The sequence below is a fragment of the Anolis carolinensis genome, chromosome 2 (assembly GCF_035594765.1).
Source record: "Anolis carolinensis isolate JA03-04 chromosome 2, rAnoCar3.1.pri, whole genome shotgun sequence".
Lineage (NCBI taxonomy): Eukaryota > Metazoa > Chordata > Lepidosauria > Squamata > Dactyloidae > Anolis > Anolis carolinensis.
Genome location: NC_085842.1, coordinates 75,158,489 through 75,176,938, shown reverse-complemented (window position 1 = coordinate 75,176,938; position 18,450 = coordinate 75,158,489). Strand labels below are relative to the sequence as shown.

The window sequence follows — 18,450 nt, the reverse complement described above, 5'->3', positions numbered from 1 at the left end:
AGGAATGCCCCAACACCAGCCCACTGCTGCCCTGCTCTTGGAACGCTGTATAACACAAATACTTTGGAATCTTTCAAATCCTGTGATAAGAAGTTTCTTCTTGATCAAGCAGCAATTGAGGTAAGATGATGGGGCAAATCCATTTACAAAAATTCAGAACCTACATTAGTAAACACCTTTAACAATATCCTGGTTTAGGATTGCATTTCTGCTTTGGGAAACCATTCACAATGTGATCACTTGTATGCTTACAATACATACTGTAAATTTTCTCTGGATTCAGATAAACTTTTAAGTGTCTACTGGTTTTGACCTTGATTCAGGAGATGCAGTTTTACTAACTTTAGTATCATGTTTACACTTTTAAAAATATATATTGTTTCTAGGGTTATTAAATGTTTGTTTGGTACACAGGGGAAAAGCAAATGTATGAAATGTGGCGTTTCATGTGAAAAAACCCAAAAGCCAATACTTGCATATATTTGAAACTTGTTTGTTTGCTATATTACTTAAGTCCATTACCCAAAGTACTATGTGCCATCCTAGGCAAATATATACCTATATGTGGTGGTTTAATTATGTCCTCTTGTATAGCAGACATAATGCTACCATGTACTTAAAACAAGTATATCAGTATGTATTTTACTCATTATTTCTAAGAAGACCTTGTACCAAGTTTTCCATTTATATTAAATGGATGCATTTAATTGATGTAAACCTATTTACTATATTGATAATCGGCATAGTTACTGACGTTTTTCTTAAGTATTTTTGACATTTGTAGCTTTCTAGGAAGAGGGTTCTGAGAATTATATAGAAATATCAAATGAAGGTTATTACTTTTTATAATTATGCCCACAATAGATACGGCCTTGTAACAATTTATAGCTTTCTTCCATATTACAGGCTGATAAGCAAGCCTGGGGCATAATGAGAGAGCTTGAATTAATCTCAAATAATGTTCCTATGTACCCTCTATGTCTTTTAATAAAATAGCCAGTTCAAATCTGCAAAAAACAAACAAACAAACAAACAAAAACAAACTTAGTAACATGGAGCAACACATTGGCTTGTGCATATTCTCATTTTCTGAACCACATATTTTCTTTTTCAGCCATGGCACTATGATTATACATAGTTGATTAAAATGAAAACAGATACACTCCAAAACATATTGTAAGAAACCATGCAACCCACTTATCTTCTTATGGTTCCAGTTGTGTGTTGAAACTGAGAGTTAAGAATTTGAACTATGAATCAGGGAGCCCTGCCTCAGATCTCTTTTTTTCTATGAACTCACATAGCTTTAGGCAAGCTACCATTCTGTGTGATGTGTTGATTACAAAGGCACATGATGGATATAGAGGAAGAGACTTCACTTAGCTTAGTTTTGGTTCCCCAATTTGCAACAGCTGACTTTCCTTGCTATAAGGATTATTACTAATATGTGTGAAATACCTCAAATGCTGGTAAGTGGTATAGAATCTGTGATAGAGAGGGCTCATGTATGACCTGGAACAAGATATGGTTCATAACTTGTCAGGTTTTACTTATCTAACGTATATACTCAGAGGATTGTTCCATCTAGGTGTGGTGACCGAGGGCGGGGGGGGGGGGGTGTCGAAGGGGCTGCATGTAGACCCTCAAGACTGTGTTTGCAGCCATGAATCCTTCCAGATCTTTTGGTGTACAAAAAAAATAACATGCTTCTTTCAGAAGATCTTAAGAGAAGCAATTCACTTTTTTAATCAGTTTGACTTTTGTTTATATTGTATTTGATAACCATTTTCTCAGGAAAGGTAATAATGCAGATAAAAGCAAACTGAAAGCCATACAATAAATCCATAAATATGTCAGAGTAGCATATTTTGATCTTGTTGCAATCAAGCAAATAGTTACTAGTACACCACTTGATCTTTTCCTCCTCTACTTTTAGATATGGAATGCAATAATATCAGGAGATGCTGTTGAAAATCCCGTCTTACTGAACAAATTTCTCCTGTTGACATTTGCGGTGAGTAAATGTCATTTTTTAAAAATGTAAAATCCTACATATTTCACTTTTGTAAAAAAAAAAATCTGGTTCATAACACTTGTGCAAACTAATAGGTATGTCGGGTCATGCATCCAATCTCCTTCAAATTCAAATTAATTCAAATCTCCGTCTTTCTATGAATGCTTATGCTTATGTTTCAAATGTCAGTTTCATTGGCACAGTCTTCATTGGGCAGTATCTTATTACCAAATTAATTTGAATGAGAAGAATCAGAATAAAATAGTTTATATAATTTTTAATTTGTTACTGTGATTGTATAGAAGTAAAACTCAGGCAGATCAGCAATATTCTTTTAGGAAACTTAGTTTCTGCAATGCAGAAAAGTCTCAGAGTACCTGTATCGCTCTGAGAATTTGTGTTTCAGGTGATGTCTGCAAAACCATCTGTTAGACTGTTCATATCTCCAAAACTGTATGTGATTTAGCATTAAAGCCTTTTTAGAGGAGAACGTTTCTTACCAAGAAAAAATATTTATATATTTGGTGTGGTTGGGGGGGGGGGGGCAGTCTTCTCAGAGCTCTTTCTTATCTTAGGTATATGTGCACCTTTCGATTGAACACACTTCTCCTCTTTGATTCCAGATGCTTTGAACTGAATTTCAAAGGAAGCTTCCTCATATACCCAAATTTCAGCATACATACATACATACATACATATATATATATATATATATATATATATATATATATATATATATATATAAAAAAACATGATAGACCACTGCAAGTTCATCTTCCCTCCTTTCAGGTCTCACCCGCTTTTGCACAGAGAATCCTAGTGGGAAAAATTGAGAAGTATTGAAACTGCAGATATTGGTCCCTTGGATACAGGGTCTTACTGTTTAATTCACTTTTAAATCAGAAAATATGAAATAGCGATTGGATCAAATAACCTGTAATTTTTTTTCAGACAAATTCATATATTATAAAATATGTTCTAATGCATTTATACAATTTCCTCTTAGGATCTGAAGAGGTACCGTTTCTATTACTGGTTTTGTTACCCTGCATTATGTCTCCCAGAAGGTATCACCTTGATTCAGCCACCTGTGTGCCTTGGGGCAAAGTTCTCTCCAGCTCAGGTATTTTAAATTTTATTTATTTATCCACTTAGGATCATCAGTGTATATTGGCAATTTCCAGAGATTGTTATAAATAAATTTTAAAGGCCCTCTTATATTTCTGCCAAGTTTTGCCTTTTCCCAACTTATTTCATCCTGTGGTGGTGAGGAGTTTCCCCTCCTCACAACTGGAAGTTACTGGACCCAGAAAATATGAGTAAGCATTCCCAAGTTTTCAAATAACTGGGGAGCTCTGAAAGGGTGCGTGCAACCTATGGCTGCACTTTTCCATGCTGTATAAGGTATTTTACAGAGCTTTATGACTCATATTCGCCTTCTTGATGTCTTGGTTCATCATTGCTTCAATCTTGTAAAGGTTCTGGGAAACTCTTATGATTTTTATGATCATTATTTACTGCCTCATTTAATGTTGTGATTTCATATCTTTATTAGCTGTCTTAAGTCTGCTCTATCATAAGGTTTTGGTATGTAAATGTAAGAAGAGAAACCATGTTCCTACCCTAAGAGATGACAAACCACATTGACTTGAGCTGTTTCAGAATGTCTTTTGTATGCTAGCCCAGCAAATCTATTTGCAAAAGGAATCGCTAATATGTACAGAAACCATTATGTGCATATATGACAATGGGATTTTCCTTTATCTGCTAGGGCAGGCATGGGCAAACTTCGGCTCTCCAGGTTTTGGACTTCAACTCCCACAATTCCTGGCTTAAGCGGAATTAAGCTTAAGTGGCTGAGGGGGAAAAGGAAAGGGCCTGGGGCCAGGAATCATGGGTGTTGAAGTCCAAAACACCTGGAGGGCCGAAGTTTGCTCATGCCTATGCTAGGGGTTCAACTAAATGGATCTTCTGCATCTACAATCCTGTTTTGAGATCTGACTTCTTCCCATCTCCATCCTGTTTAGTAGTCAGATAGCTTTGTAGTTTTCATTTTGTGTGGTCTGACTATTGATATATCATGAAAGGTCAAGCTACTGTATTGAGGATAGTTGTTTAATCTGCTTACGTTATATTTACATTTTTAATACAGTATGACTCCCCATATCTGTAGGACCAGTCCCCGTGGTTTCAGTTAACTGCATCTGACATAATATGTTCTCTCCGTGAATTTTCTAAGTCCTCCTGGTGAATCTATGGTATTATTCTGTTCGAAGGTCTCATTGAGTCATCATGGAGAACTCAGCAAATTTCCTAGAGAAGATACCTCTTTAGGAATTTCTAGGTCTTTTGGGTGACTCTGTGGTTTCTTCCAATGGAAGTCATTCTTTTCAATAGGGTCCACTATTATCAAGGTTTGCCTGTTTCTACTCTACCTTCTACTTTTGTCCTCACTCATTGTTCAAAGAGCAATGACATTAATAAACTTATGAAAGGTGATGGTACTTTTGACTGGCTTGTTCATTTTAATTAAACATTAAGGCTTATATATATTTTTGTTTTTGTCCATTTATTGAAGAGAGAGCCTTGTTGGCTTTGGTGTGATTTCCCTCTGTCAGGACTTGTATAGTGCTGCAGATTAAATACAGGCAGTTGTTGAGTTACAAACATCTGACTTGCAAGCAACTAATAGTTAAGAATGAGGGTGAGACAATGCAAAGTGAGATAAATCTACCTCTTGGAAAGGTAAAGATGAGGAAAAGATGTCTCAATTGAAGCTTTATCACCAATCCTTGTTTCAAAATCCAATTATCACAAGGATAGAAAGTGAGGCAAAATCTTCTGAACAGGGGCACAGACAGCAAAACAAACAGCACAGGGATGTTAACTCTTCCCTATGCTATCCAGTATGTGTGTGTGTGCGCGTGCGCACAAGCAATGTATTTGGCTGGAGTTACACTTAAAAATGTACCTGTTCCTACTTATAAATAAATTCAGCTTAAGAATAAACCTACAGAACCTATCTTGTTTGCATCATGTACTGCAATAGTCATTAAATTTTTTGATGAGAAAGCAAGTCTGCTTCTCTTGCAAAGCTATTATATCCAAATAAAGATGTAGGTGACCTTGACAGGCCAGCATCTTCTTCAAGCCATTATATGATGTATTTTGAAAAGCAATGGTTCTGCAGAGCATATTTCTGACTGTTAATGTCAATTAATGATTTCACCTTCACAAAATCTTTGTATGTGATTCTCCATGTCCTTAATGAATTTTATCTTCTCAGAAGCCTGAAGGTTACTTTTAAATCACTATATATCTTTGGAAATTGGTTTCTTAAAAAACTACCTTTTTCTAGATGTATGCATGCCAACTGGGGCAAGACTGTCTCAGGTCCTGTTCCATATTCATGTGGTGACTGAATGTAGCGTGAATCTTCTAAGAGCAAGGCTTAATCAGATGTGGCACTTAATTAAATATAAAGCCTGCACATCTCCAACACTGAGTGCTTTCGATGTTTGGTGAACATTTGGCTTTTAGAAATGTAGTTTCATTTGGTTGGCGATTTTTTCTTGGATGATGTGATGCGGCTGCTAAAAAAAGCCAATGGGATTCTGGCCTGCATCAATAGGGGAATAGCGTCTAGATCCAGGGAAGTTATGCTCCCCCTCTATTCTGCCTTGGTCAGACCACACCTGGAATACTGTGTCCAATTTTGGGCACCACAGTTGAAGGGAGATGTTGACAAGCTGGAAAGCGTCCAGAGGAGGGCGACTAAAATGATTAAGGGTCTGGAGAACAAGCCCTATGAGGAGCGGCTTAAAGAGCTGGGCATGTTTAGCCTGCAGAAGAGAAGGCTGAGAGGAGACATGATAGCCATGTACAAATACGTGAAGGGAAGTCATAGGGAGGAGGGAGCAAGATTGTTTTCTGCTGCCCTGCAGACTAGGACACGGAACAATGGCTTCAAACTACAGGAAAGGAGATTCCACCTGAACATCAGGAAGAACTTCCTCACTGTGAGAGCTGTTCGACAGTGGAACTCTCTCCCCGGGGCCGTGGTGGAGGCTCCTTCCTTGGAGGCTTTTAAGCAGAGGCTGGATGGCCATCTGTCGGGGGTGCTTTGAATGCGATTTCCTGCTTCTTAGCAGGGGGTTGGACTGGATGGCCCATGTGGTCTCTTCCAACTCTACTATTCTATGATTCTATGATGGGGTCCTCCCGGGCCTCAATACTTTCCTTTCATCTGTCCTGGTGAGGTCTGTGCATTCTTTTTTTTTGGGGGGGGGGGAGGGGTGGTGGTGTTCTGTTTGGTCTCATAGCTTATGTTAATTAATATTTAAAATGTGAGATGCTTTGACTTCTTTTGAAAGCGAAAGTAAGATATACATGTTTAAAATTCACCTGCTGGGATATTCTATTATATCATGGGAAATGCATTAGAGCAGGGGTCCCCAAACTTTTTAAACAGGGGGCCAGTTAACGGTCCCTCAGACAGTTGGAGAGCTGGACTATAGTTTTTAAAATAACTATGAACAAATTCCTTTGCACACTGCACATATCTTATTTTGAAGTAAAAAAAAACCCCAAATAAAGCCTCAATGTTAATCATCATCATCATCATAAAAATAATAAAGAGGGTTGGAAGAGATCCCTTGGGCCATTTAGGCCAACCCCCTTCTGCCTTTGTGCACCAAAAGCACAAGCAAAGCAGCCCTGACAGATGGTCACCCAGTGTCAGCGTTGTTAACAACAACAACAACAACAACAACACATCACACAGTCCTAAACGCTTGAGAAGTGTTTGACTTGTGATTTTGTGATATGAAATCCATCATATATATCTCGTTTGCTGTGTTATACTGTGTCTTTGTGTCAATAATAATAATAATAGTAATAGTAATAATAATAATAATAATAATAATAATAATAATAATAATGAGGGTTGGAAGAGGCCCCCCTGGGCCATTTAGTTCAACCCCCTTCTGCCTTTGTGCACCAAAAGCACTGGCAAACCACCCCTTAATAATTAATTATTAATTAAATAATAATTACAATACCATTATAAACAAGCAAAGCTTTGGAAGGCACACACTAGGTGAGGGAGGAGGTGGGAAAGGCATGCCTTTCCTTCCTTGGTCGCACCGTATGCGCCTTCCTCGGTGGAGGAGGAGGGAGCCGCCACCACAGGGGCCGGATAAATGGCTTCGATGTGCCGCATGTGGGCCCCGGGCCATAGTTTGGGGACCCCTGCATTAGAGCCTTAAAACAATCATGAACTGAATACATTTGTGCTCTGTTTTATTCTAGATTCAAGCACTCCAGGATGAGTATGATAAGCTTTGCCAGAAAGAAGGTCTCACAGCATTGCCTTATTTTTTAATCAAGTATCATGAGGATTCTGTTTCTATATCCTTGCTTAAAAACTTGGAGAATTTCTTCCCTGATCCAAGAGAGAAGGTAAAAAAAAAATTTTGGGACTCCCTATGGTTTGAGGTTTTCTGGAAGAGCCGATCTCTGTGTCTTGCTATGAAGGAAATATACTATGGCAGTGTGCTATGACACCCCAATTCTGGAATACCCTCCTTTAGAATCCCAGTTGGCACTAATACTGGTATCCTTTCAGTGCCAAATCAAAACATAGCTTTATAACAAACCCCTATGAAATCTAATGGATTTAAATGAAATGTTCATACGCTTCTTGGTTTTCTATCATTTTGAAATGTTTTTGATTGTTTTGCTTTAATTTGTCAAATTGTTTAATATGCTTTTATCTTAAATTATTTCCTACTTCAGTATATTAATGATTAAAATGTACACAAACTTAAGATAATGTGATATATGCCAGAAAATAAATGATAAGATTCGGTGGTGAAATCATAATTTCCTCTTATACTCCATTAATTTTATGAGGCCAAGAGTTGAGTTGTAGAAAAAGAAGTGCAAAAGCCAAGCCTAATTGGACAATTAAAAATAATTGGGGAGGTGGAGCAGAGATGGGGAGAAGGACTTTGCAGGGGCTCTGTTAAGCACGATTTCGGAAACATTGAAAGCTCAAGTTCCTTACTAAGGGGCACTTTGGGCTAATAGCAGAAAGAGATCTGTACATGTCTATTGGACACATGCTTGTTTTCTACCAATAAGGTTGTGAGATGGAGAGGGACGTCCTTTATGTCAAATTTAATGTATGAAGGGAGGAAAGCAAAATCTATCCCGTGTTACCTCTTTATATTTATATGTCTTTTAAATCACCTTTTTCCAGCTCTGATAACAAAAGAGAGTCAGAATAATTCAGTGTAGACTGTTCTGTTTTACTCCTTTCCTATGCATGAACTGGGGATTTCTAGTTTGGTCAGGAAATAACTCTATTTCTTGACCAAACTACAAATTCCAGGATGGCACAGGATGCAGCCATAGCAGTTAGTATGGTATCAAATTGCTATAATTGTTAATGTGAGTATATTCTAGCTGAGACTTCTCAATACCTCTCCCTAAACTAGAGATCCCAGGAATCCATAGGCTGAAGTCAAAAAATATAAAGTAACTAGCTGTGCCCGGAAACGCGTTGCTGTGGCGAAGTCTGGTGGTATGGAAAATAAAGTATTGAGGTGGTAGTTAGTATATGTTATTTCTTAAAGTTTGTTCATATACATTATTTCTGGTTGTTACTTTTTTGTCTGTTGGAGACAAGTATAAATGCTGCAGTTAGCCAGAATGATTAACATGTAATGGCCTTTCAGCTTCAAAGCCTGGCTGCTTCCACCCTGGGGGAATAATAATTACTCTGATAATGCACACTATTTCTCTCCCTTCTCAGCTTCCTCCCTGAGGGTATCCTTTGTTGGGAAGTGTTAGGTGGCCCTGATTGTTTCCTGTCTGAAATTCCCGTTTTCAGAGTGTTGTTCTTTATTTATTGTTCTGATTTTGGAGTTTTTTTAATACTTGGAGCCAGATTGTGTTCATTTTCATGGCTCACAACAACACAATAATAATAATATTCATAATAATAGTAATAATAATGACTTTGATAATATACACTACTTGTTCTTTGTTTACTGTCCTGATTTTAGAGGTTATATTGTTCTGTTTTATTATACCACAATAATTTTTATATATTATATTTATAATCTTATATTAGCTGCTTTGAACTGGGTTATATGAGGCCCCTTCTACACAGCTGTATATAATCCACACTGGATTATATGGATTATATGGCAGTGTGGACTCAAGATAATCAAGTTCAAAGCAGATTATCTGCCTTGGCATTCTGGGTTATATAGCTGTGTGGAAGGGCCTTGAGTCTACACTGCCATATAATCCAGTTTAAATAAGATAATCCGCATTTTATCTGTATTTTATAGGCAGTCTGGAAGAGGCCTAAGTGAACCCTGCCTGTCCCCCAGGCGCCATTGTGGTTGAGGAGGTTGGTGTGACATGAAGTGGGCAGAGCCTAAAGGGGGCAGGGCCTACCCTTCTGACTAGCAGCCAGGGGGAAAACTGCTTTTCCTCATATCCACCCCCCCCCCCCCCCGCTTTATGTTTTCAGAAGTTCTTTATTTTGACTTTTTATTTCTAGGTTTATTTGATTGGAAGACATAGATTGCATTACTATGTCTTTTGTGGCCAAATTTGGTGTGATTTGGTTCAGTGGTTTTGTTGTTTACTCCATGGGAAAAACGCACATTACATTTATATATATATAGATATCAAAGTGGTATAATTGAGTAGTGCAAGAGCTCTTACATCCCCACTTTATAGATAAATATATAGGTTTGTTAAACTTAAGTAAAGGTAAAGGTTTCCCCTGATGTTAAGTCCAGGCATGTCTGACTCTGGGGGTTGGTGCTCATCTCAATTTCTAAGCCGAAGAGCCAGCATTGTCCGTAGACACCTCCAAGATCATGTGGCCTGCATGACTGCATGGAGCGCTGTTACGTTCCCGCCAGAGCGGTACCTATTGATCTACTCACATTGGCATGTTTTCGAACTGCTAGGTTGGCAGAAGCTGGGGCTAACAGCGGGCGCTCACTCCGCTCCCGGGATTTGAACCTTGGACCTTTCGGTCTGCAAGTTCAGCAGCTCAGTGCTTTAACACACTTCACCACCGGGGCTCCTATCTTGTTAAACTTACACATACCTAATTTGGTGCACAAGCCAGCAGAGCTTAAGCTATTCTAGTCAGCTGTTTTCTTTATGTAGTTCAAAAGAGCAACTTTTTGACACTACAGTATTTATTCATTAGGCAACATCCTGCTTTTTGAAGAGGATGATCACTAGTGAAATAGACTGCTTTATAGAGCAGGCAGAAATGTATGCTTTCTATAACCCAAACTAACATAGTGAACTTGTTTAGTAATTTTCTGGCCTCCTCATTAAGCTAAAGTTGGTGCGTGAATGGAAATGTGCAGGTCTGATGGTGCTGGTGTGCCAATATGATGAAATGAAGTCACAATTTTATAAGGTCAAGTTCTGTATCTTCTTCATATTCAGTAAATGAGAGAATAGCACAAATTGCAACGCAAGATGTGTTTATAACATTGAATATACTGACTGTTAATTGTGCCTTTTTCTATTGCAGGTGACAATTGGTGTCTATGACCCCTGTAATTTTACTCAATATCCAGGTTGGCCATTAAGAAATCTATTGGTCCTGGCAGCACACAGATGGTATTTGTTATTAATTTTTTGTATTAATGTAGCTTTCTTTTTGGCTGCTATCCTAGGATCTTATCCCATCTAGGTTTTTTCCTGTTTTCTCTCCGTTTTTGCACACTGAAAAAACGAAGTCCCACGGAGGCCATACCATGATGCGCAGCCACTTCTGGTGGCCACCCATGGGAAAAATCTTGCCAGTGTGCGAAAACGGAGAGAAGACACCATTTTCAGGAGTTGGGTTTTACCCGATTCCTGATTGAAGAAAGAGGGGAGAATCAGGGGAAAGGAGAAAGAAGACAGGAAAAGAATGTGGGATGGCTAGTGATCCCCAAAGATGGACTTTGCTGGGGTAAGACGTGTCCCCATTCTTCTAAATGCTTCCCCCTGCTTCTCTCCTGCCCATGGGATGTTCCTAGATTAACATGGGACTTATGTCTGGGTATATGCACCATACATAGTATTGGACAATTTTGCTTTCTGAAGTGTGTAGGCTTTCCTCCTGACAGTGTGCTAAATGGATGCAGTCACCATTGTTCTACCAGGACAAGGAGCTGCCTCTTTAAATTCTATTCCTTAAACTGGACTGTGGTTAAGTCCATTTTAGAATGTATTTGAAAAAAATTGCAAATCAACATGATAGTTCTTGGGAAAATTTCCTTTATATTCTTTCTATTAAATCAGAGGTGAATCTTCTCACTTTCTTATACCTTGTTTAAGAAAGTACACTTGTGAATTTGATATCTTTTGTTATGTCTATTAAATGGGTTGGGAATAGTAAAACTTAAACGCTATAAACCAATACACTCAGGAGAATGGACTTGACCTTGAGTGCAAAAAAAGCTTGTTAATTCTGACATTTCAGTTGTCTGCTGTTACAGATTTTTTGTATTTGACAGGGGCCACCGACTCCGTTTGGTTGAAGTGCTGTGCTTCAGAGATAGGACCATGCAGGGCGCAAGAGACATCTCGCACAGCACCATTTTTGAAATAAAGCTTCCCCAGATGACCCAGAGTTCAGGTAATTCATTTTCAGAGGTGAAGTTCAGTGTTTAAAGTACTGAGTTTCATTTTAGAGGTCAACAGGAAATTTTTCTTTTCTCTTTTCTCTGATACTGTAAAAAGGAGAGCACTGCTACTTGCGGCAGTATATTTTAAGAGCTGTCTGACAGTAAAAAGAACTATTCTTTAAACCATCTTGGTACGATATATAATTCGGGGTGAGAATTCTGTGGCCCTCCAGAGATTTATGAATTGTAATTCACATTCATTTCAAAACATTAGATATACTGGCTAGGATTCCAGGAATCTGTAATTCAACAACATCTGGAGAACCACATGCTTCCTACTCCCATTCAGTTTAAAAGTATTTGAATTTCTGCTGTACTCGTGAGCCATTTGTGCTTCTCCTTTACTGTGTATCAGTAATGCAGCATTTTCTAGTAAATTACCCAAGAGAAGGAGTTAAAATGGTCTAGTTTATGTTGCATTTATTTCCACAAATTATCTTAGAGGGGTGCAGCACTTAGTTTGTATTGGATTCTTTGTTTGACCTTGCAGATTCATGCTGCATTTTGTATGTTCTCCATATCACTTCCCATTTACTTCCAATTTTCTAAACCTACCATTGATATTCTCAGGCACTTACTACTAGTTTCTGGGACATTCATATTATATTAGCTGCATTACCTACTGGTCCATTTCAGATTCAAAGTGTTGATTATTAGTTTTCAAAGTTCTAAAAGTCTTGGACCTAAGTTAATATCTGGTTTCATATGAACCTGCCCACTCTAATTATTTGAGGAAGTCCTTTTGCACTTATTGCTGGCTTCTGATTTGTGGATGTAGTGACAAAGCACCCAGTTTGTTGAACTTTCAATCACCCTTAGGTAGGGTTAGGTTTCCTCTTTCTTCATTCATCTTGCATCTAAAAACTTTATTTTACTCTAGTGTCTTTCTTGCGCTACCACTTAGCACTTGAGCCTCAACCTGACTCTCTCACTATGCCATTGTTTTTGCTTTGTTGAACATTATATAGTTCCTCATATTTATTGTTAATTTCCTTAGGATTCTTTAATTAAAACCCTTTAATTATGGTCATAAACTTTTTGGCATACTTATCTACCTTGGTCACTTTGATCCTAAGAGGCTAGGAAGGAGTGTGGCTTGGCGCTACTCAGTAAATTTAGTGACAGAATGTAAGTCTGAATATAGGTTGGATCTGTGATCTTTTTACTTCCTGCCAAATAGATTCTTACCTAAATCATATCAGACAAATACTATTTCTCACATATAAGGTATTGGCCAGATACCTGTCTGATGATTGCTGCATGATTAAAGATTATTACAGAGAGTAATCTGCACTCATTTGCAAACCTCTGAAGGAAAAACATTTTAGGAGGTTACGTGTGGACTAGAAATCTGAAAAATTGCCCAACTGCACAGGCAAATTCTTTGGTCTCTCCTGCCAAAGATGCATTGAATTGGCAAGTTTTAGTAAATATAGCTTAATTGCAGTGTCTTCATTTAGGGCAGTGGTTCTCAACCTGTGGTTCCCCAGATGTTTTGGCTTTCAACTCGCAGAAACCCAACAGCTGGTAAACTGGTTGGGATTTCTGGGAGTTGTAGGCCAAAACACCTGGGGACCCACAGATTAAGAACCACTGATTTAGAGTCAGCTATAATTGTTGTTAGTGCATCTTCCAGTTATAAAATATGGATTTTTGGAAATCTGTTTTGGAAATTGCCCTAGAGACATTGGATAATTATTATGACTTTCAAATATTTATGCTGTTAATAATTTGGAGTTTATATGAGAACTAGAATTTTCTTATTCTTTCACATTAAATATTCACACAAAATATTCCTGGCTTAAGCAGATTGTCCGAAAGCTGTTGGATGGGAGAAAAATCAAAAAGGAAGCATGGGCCCAAGAATGGTCAATCTAAGTGAATGTATGGACCCAAAGAGGTATTTATCATTTTGAGTCTCTAATTATATGTACCTAAATTTATGGTTTTTTCTTGTGCCTTGTTCTGAATGCATTCCATGTTCTTCCTTTAGTAGTTGTCAGGAGTACTGAACATTTCTAAAAAGTTAAAACTGAAAAGTAGAAGAGATTTATTCTAAGAGGAATAAGGTGGAGGGGAATCATATGTTCACTTCGTGTTTTTGAATGTGAAGAAGAAAAGGCTGATCCATTATATCTTTATGTTCCATTTGGTTTTTAGGTTAGCAGAATCATCTGTAGACCTTAATCTTAAATTGATGTGTTGGCGGCTGGTGCCTACCCTTGACTTGGAAAAAGTTGTGTCCGTGAAGTGTCTTCTCCTAGGAGCTGGTACGCTGGGTTGTAGTGTAGCCAGAACCTTGATGGCAAGTACTGAACCTCCTTCCCAAATTCTTATGTTCTGCTTCAATGAATTCTGATGTTCTGCTGTTCATAATTTTCCACAAAAGTTCTTGAAGCAAAATCGGTAAATGAATTATGTATCCACACAGATGAGAAATCAAGTTTCTTGCTGCTCTATTTTATCTGCCTCATTTGCCTACTACCAAGTCTATGGGATCCTCCTTCTCCTTTATCAGTCCCAAAGACAGCCCTGAGACTAAGCTGGAACAGAACAGTCTTTTCAATGATGTTAAAATATTTATGTAATTTTACCCTAAATGTTACACATTATAATGAAGGCATGTTGTCTTTCTTTGAGAAAGAAAAATAGTTCATGTAGTGTTTTTAATTTGCAAACGTTTGAGGATTTTTGAAGAAGTAAAATACGAATCTGAGATTTTAGTAAGATGCTGCAAAAAGAGAAATAAGGGCAGGTGTGATATAGTGGTTTCAGGGTTGTTGAAAACTTCGGGAAATCAAGGTTCAGATCCTCATTCAGTGGTCTCAGGGAACCCACTAGGTTACCTTGGGCAAGTCATACTCTCAGCCTCAAAGAAAGGCAGTGGCAAAATTTGAACAAATCTTGCCAAGAAAATCCTATGGTCAGGGTGCCATTTGTTGATTTGGAAGCAACGACCAACAACAACAGCCAACAACAACAACAGAAATAAAAATGTATACAACAACAGAATGAATACCGTTCCCAGCATATCTCATCATTTGCTATTTTTGTTGGGGCTGGTGAGATTTGTAGTCCAATAGTGTTTGGTAGGCTTTAGCATAATGATTCTAATAGGATAAGCTCTTCTTCTCTGAGAAGCCTTAGATTAATGTAGTGTCAACTAATGTAAACTAATTCATGCCAAACTAATTCATGGGTAGTATAAGCTAATTCATGCCATTGATGAGATGTGTCTTTTACTCCAGTTCATGTGGTGGTGGATTGGTATGCTGGCTGTGCTACTGTGTTTGAGTACTCTGTGGTCATTTGAGGACGGAAGTATGGGGAATTGCTAGAACAGTAATTTTAGTGTCAGCACTCCAAACAGGTGCTGATATGGACAGAACACACATGATCCATTTGTCTCATGTGATTTTATCCTTAAAACAATGTGAACAGTGAGAGTATCCAGCTATGACAATATAGCAACTGTGCTATATGAACATAACTTATTGGGTCTCTTTTCAGATGAGGGAAATGGTGCCTACTTGGTCTGTGTCAAAACAAATGGGTACAGCATGTTTGTGTTTATTTAAACTGAGTGGCATTTATATATCATTAAAATAATTAACTCAGTTCTTTTGATGCATTTTCTCTCAGGGATGGGGAGTCAGGAAGATCACCTTTGTAGATAATGCCAAGATCTCTTATTCCAACCCTGTACGGCAGCCGCTCTATGAGTTTGAAGATTGTCTTGGAGGTGGAAAATCCAAAGCACTTGCAGCTGCGGATAGACTTCAGAAAATATTCCCCGGAGTGGTGAGTAAAATAGATGATAGACGCAATTTAATGATCAAACCAGCTTTTTTGGCTTGAGCAGTGGCCAAGATTCCTCTTCCACTTGTTTGTCAAGAGCCAGCTAATCTTCAAGGAACAGTTCCTCTGAACGAATGACTGACAGCTCAATCTTTGCAGTGAAGGGGTGGAAATTAAATCTGCTTATAAGAATTAAAATAAGGTTCAGATAGAAATGCATTTAAAGGCTACTAAATCAAACAGATATCTAGTTATGTTTGCATCATCAAGGGAAAGTGCAATTAAGAAAAAAAGTCTGAAAGAAACATGTATCATTTTTTTTTAAAAAGGATCTCAGCCCCCTATTGCTCTCTATTGGATTATACAGATATATATTACAATTAGAAAATTAACAAGTACACAATGAACAGGTACAGATTGCATGTCCAGAAAAATTTAAACAGATAGGCATACAATACCGCAAAAATAAATGCACTGCCCCATGTGCCATCTTCTCCTACTGGAAGTCTGTAGCCAATATTTCTATTAAAGTTCATTTGATGTAATAAAATTACTTAGGTAGTGATTCTTAAATATGTAATGTCCTCTAGTCACTTAGTAATATTTGATTATTCCTCTTCTGATCACAGAATTTCAGTGATATTTGTCACTTTAACATGGAGGGTTTTTTTTTCCAAACTATCCCTATTCTAGCTGTTAAATAAATCTCATAATAATATTTGGTATAAGAAGAGTGCCTATAGATATAAGTGGCATCTCCAGGCCTGTTACCAAGAAGAGACCAAGTGTGATGACTTTTATTAAATTCTGACACCACCACAAATAAATCTTAATTGTGTTCCTTGTACTAAAGTGTGACAGGCTGATTTGCAAGGGGTACTTTACATTAAAGTACATGTAGTCTTCACTCATTTGAAAATGAGATTCCCGTTTTGGGGAATCTGCCTGACTCCTGGGTTATATTGACCCCTTGAAGAGTTACATTGTCCAGGCTTTGTGTGTCCTTTAAAGAAGATCCATTTTCTATATACAGTAGAGTCTCACTTATCCAAGACTCGCTTATCCAAGGTTCTGGATTATCCAAGGCATTTTTGTAGTCAATGCTTTCAATATATCATGATATTTTGGTGATAAATTTGTAAATACAGTAATTACAACATAACATTACTTAGAGCTGGTCCAAGGTAAATTTCAAGTGTAGGCGAACAGAAATTTTGGCGCCCCCCCCCCCAAACCAATCACTGAACTACTGGGTTGGCAGAAGCTGGGGCTAACAGCGGGAGCTCATCCTGCTCCCCAAATTCGAATAGCCAACAAATTATTGGGTTGTTGACCTGAAGGTAGTGGCGGCGGTGGCTGTTACCTTTTTGCCAGAGCAGTACCTATTGATCTGCTCACATTTGCATGTTTTCAAACTGCTAGGCTGGCAGAAGCTGGGGCTAACAGCGGGTGCTTACTCCGCTCCCCAGATCTGAACCTGCAACCTTTCAGTCAGCAAGTTCAGCAGCTCAGTGGTTTAACCCACTGCACCAATGGGAGCTCTCTATATATACACATACACACATATATACACACACACCCACCCCCATATTCCTCCTCCAGGACCGTCACCTACATTGGCCTATATCCCAGGATCTGATCCCAGATTATCTGATTATCCGAGATTATCTGGCAGTGAAGATTAATATAATCCATTTCAAAACCTAGAATGAGATCCTGGGAACATGCTCACCACTTGCACTAGATTATGACTGCAAGGATCATTTTTCTCTAAGGCCCCTTCCACACAGCTGAATAAAATCTCACATTTTCTGCTTTGAACTGGGATATAAGGCAATGTGGACTCTGATAACCCAGTCCAAAGCAGACACTGTGGGATTTTCTATCTTGATATTCTGGGTTATATGGCTGCGTAGAAGCAACCTAGATTATCTGAGTCTACGCTGCCATATATTCCAATTCAAAGCAGATATTGTGGGATTTTCTGCCTTGATATTCTGTGTTATATGGCTGTGTGAGATGACCCTGGGTTGTCTGAATCTACATTGCCATATATTACAATTCAAAGCAGATAATGTCTGTTATTCTGCTTTAATATTCTGGGTTATATGGGTTATCTGAGTCCACACTGACATATATAGGCAGAATATCAAGGCAGATAATCCACAGTATTTGCTTTGAACTGGGTTATGTGAGTCCACACTGCCATATATTTCAGTTCAAAGCAGATAATGTGGGATTTCCTGCCTTGATATTCTGGGTTATATTGGGAACTGAATGTCTATGGAGTTACTCATTCCTTCTCCGGCTGCTAGTGCACGGGCATGCCTTCCTCCCTCCCCTTCCTTCCCAGCTGAGGGCTTACCAGGTTGCTTGGGTGCCCACTGCCCACACACAGGTGGGGGGGAGAGGAGAGGAGGAGGAAGCATTAAAGCGGAAACGGTGGGTGGCTGCAGCAGGTGAACATCACGGGGGAGGAGGAGGCGGGCGGTGCGTGTGCACAAGCATCCCTCGGAGGGATGTATGTGCATGCGCACCCCACCTCTTCCTCCCAGGATAGCGCGACAATGAGAGGAGGAGGCTGGGTAGTGCGTGCGCATGCATCTCTCAGAGGGATATATGTGTGCACGCACCCCCGCCTCCTCCTCCCCCGCGATGCTCACCTGATGCAGCTGCTGACCATTTCCACATTGGCGCTTCCTCCCCCTCTCCTCTCCTCCTCCCCACACATGCGCGTGGGCAGTGAGCACCCAAGCATCCTGGTAAGCCCTCAGCTGGGAAGGAGGGGGGAGGGAGGCGTGCTCGTGCAGACAATTCCTTCTCCGGCTGTGAGTACACAACCAGCCCCCCCCCCTTCCCATCCAGTTGCTTACCAGGCTGCTTTGGGTGCCCACGCAGTGGGGAGGAGGACAGGAG

At 39.0% G+C, this 18,450-nt stretch overlaps 1 protein-coding gene across 5 annotated transcripts in view; it reads left to right on the top strand.

Annotated features, from left to right (window-relative positions):
- atg7 (autophagy related 7) overlaps positions 1-18,450 on the top strand; it is a 198,384-nt gene that overhangs the window by 10,808 nt on the left and 169,126 nt on the right. For 4 of the 5 annotated variants that reach the window (XM_062969991.1, XM_062969990.1, XM_062969988.1 and 1 more), the window contains exons 3-11: positions 3-120; positions 1,937-2,014; positions 3,021-3,137; positions 7,325-7,474; positions 10,593-10,681; positions 11,566-11,687; positions 13,543-13,636; positions 13,897-14,041; positions 15,379-15,537. In XM_062969991.1, the coding sequence (XP_062826061.1) occupies positions 3-120; positions 1,937-2,014; positions 3,021-3,137; positions 7,325-7,474; positions 10,593-10,681; positions 11,566-11,687; positions 13,543-13,636; positions 13,897-14,041; positions 15,379-15,537 (1,072 nt within the window). The remainder of the gene's footprint in view (positions 1-2; positions 121-1,936; positions 2,015-3,020; positions 3,138-7,324; positions 7,475-10,592; positions 10,682-11,565; positions 11,688-13,542; positions 13,637-13,896; positions 14,042-15,378; positions 15,538-18,450) is intronic. The other variant, XM_062969989.1, reaches the window with a different exon arrangement.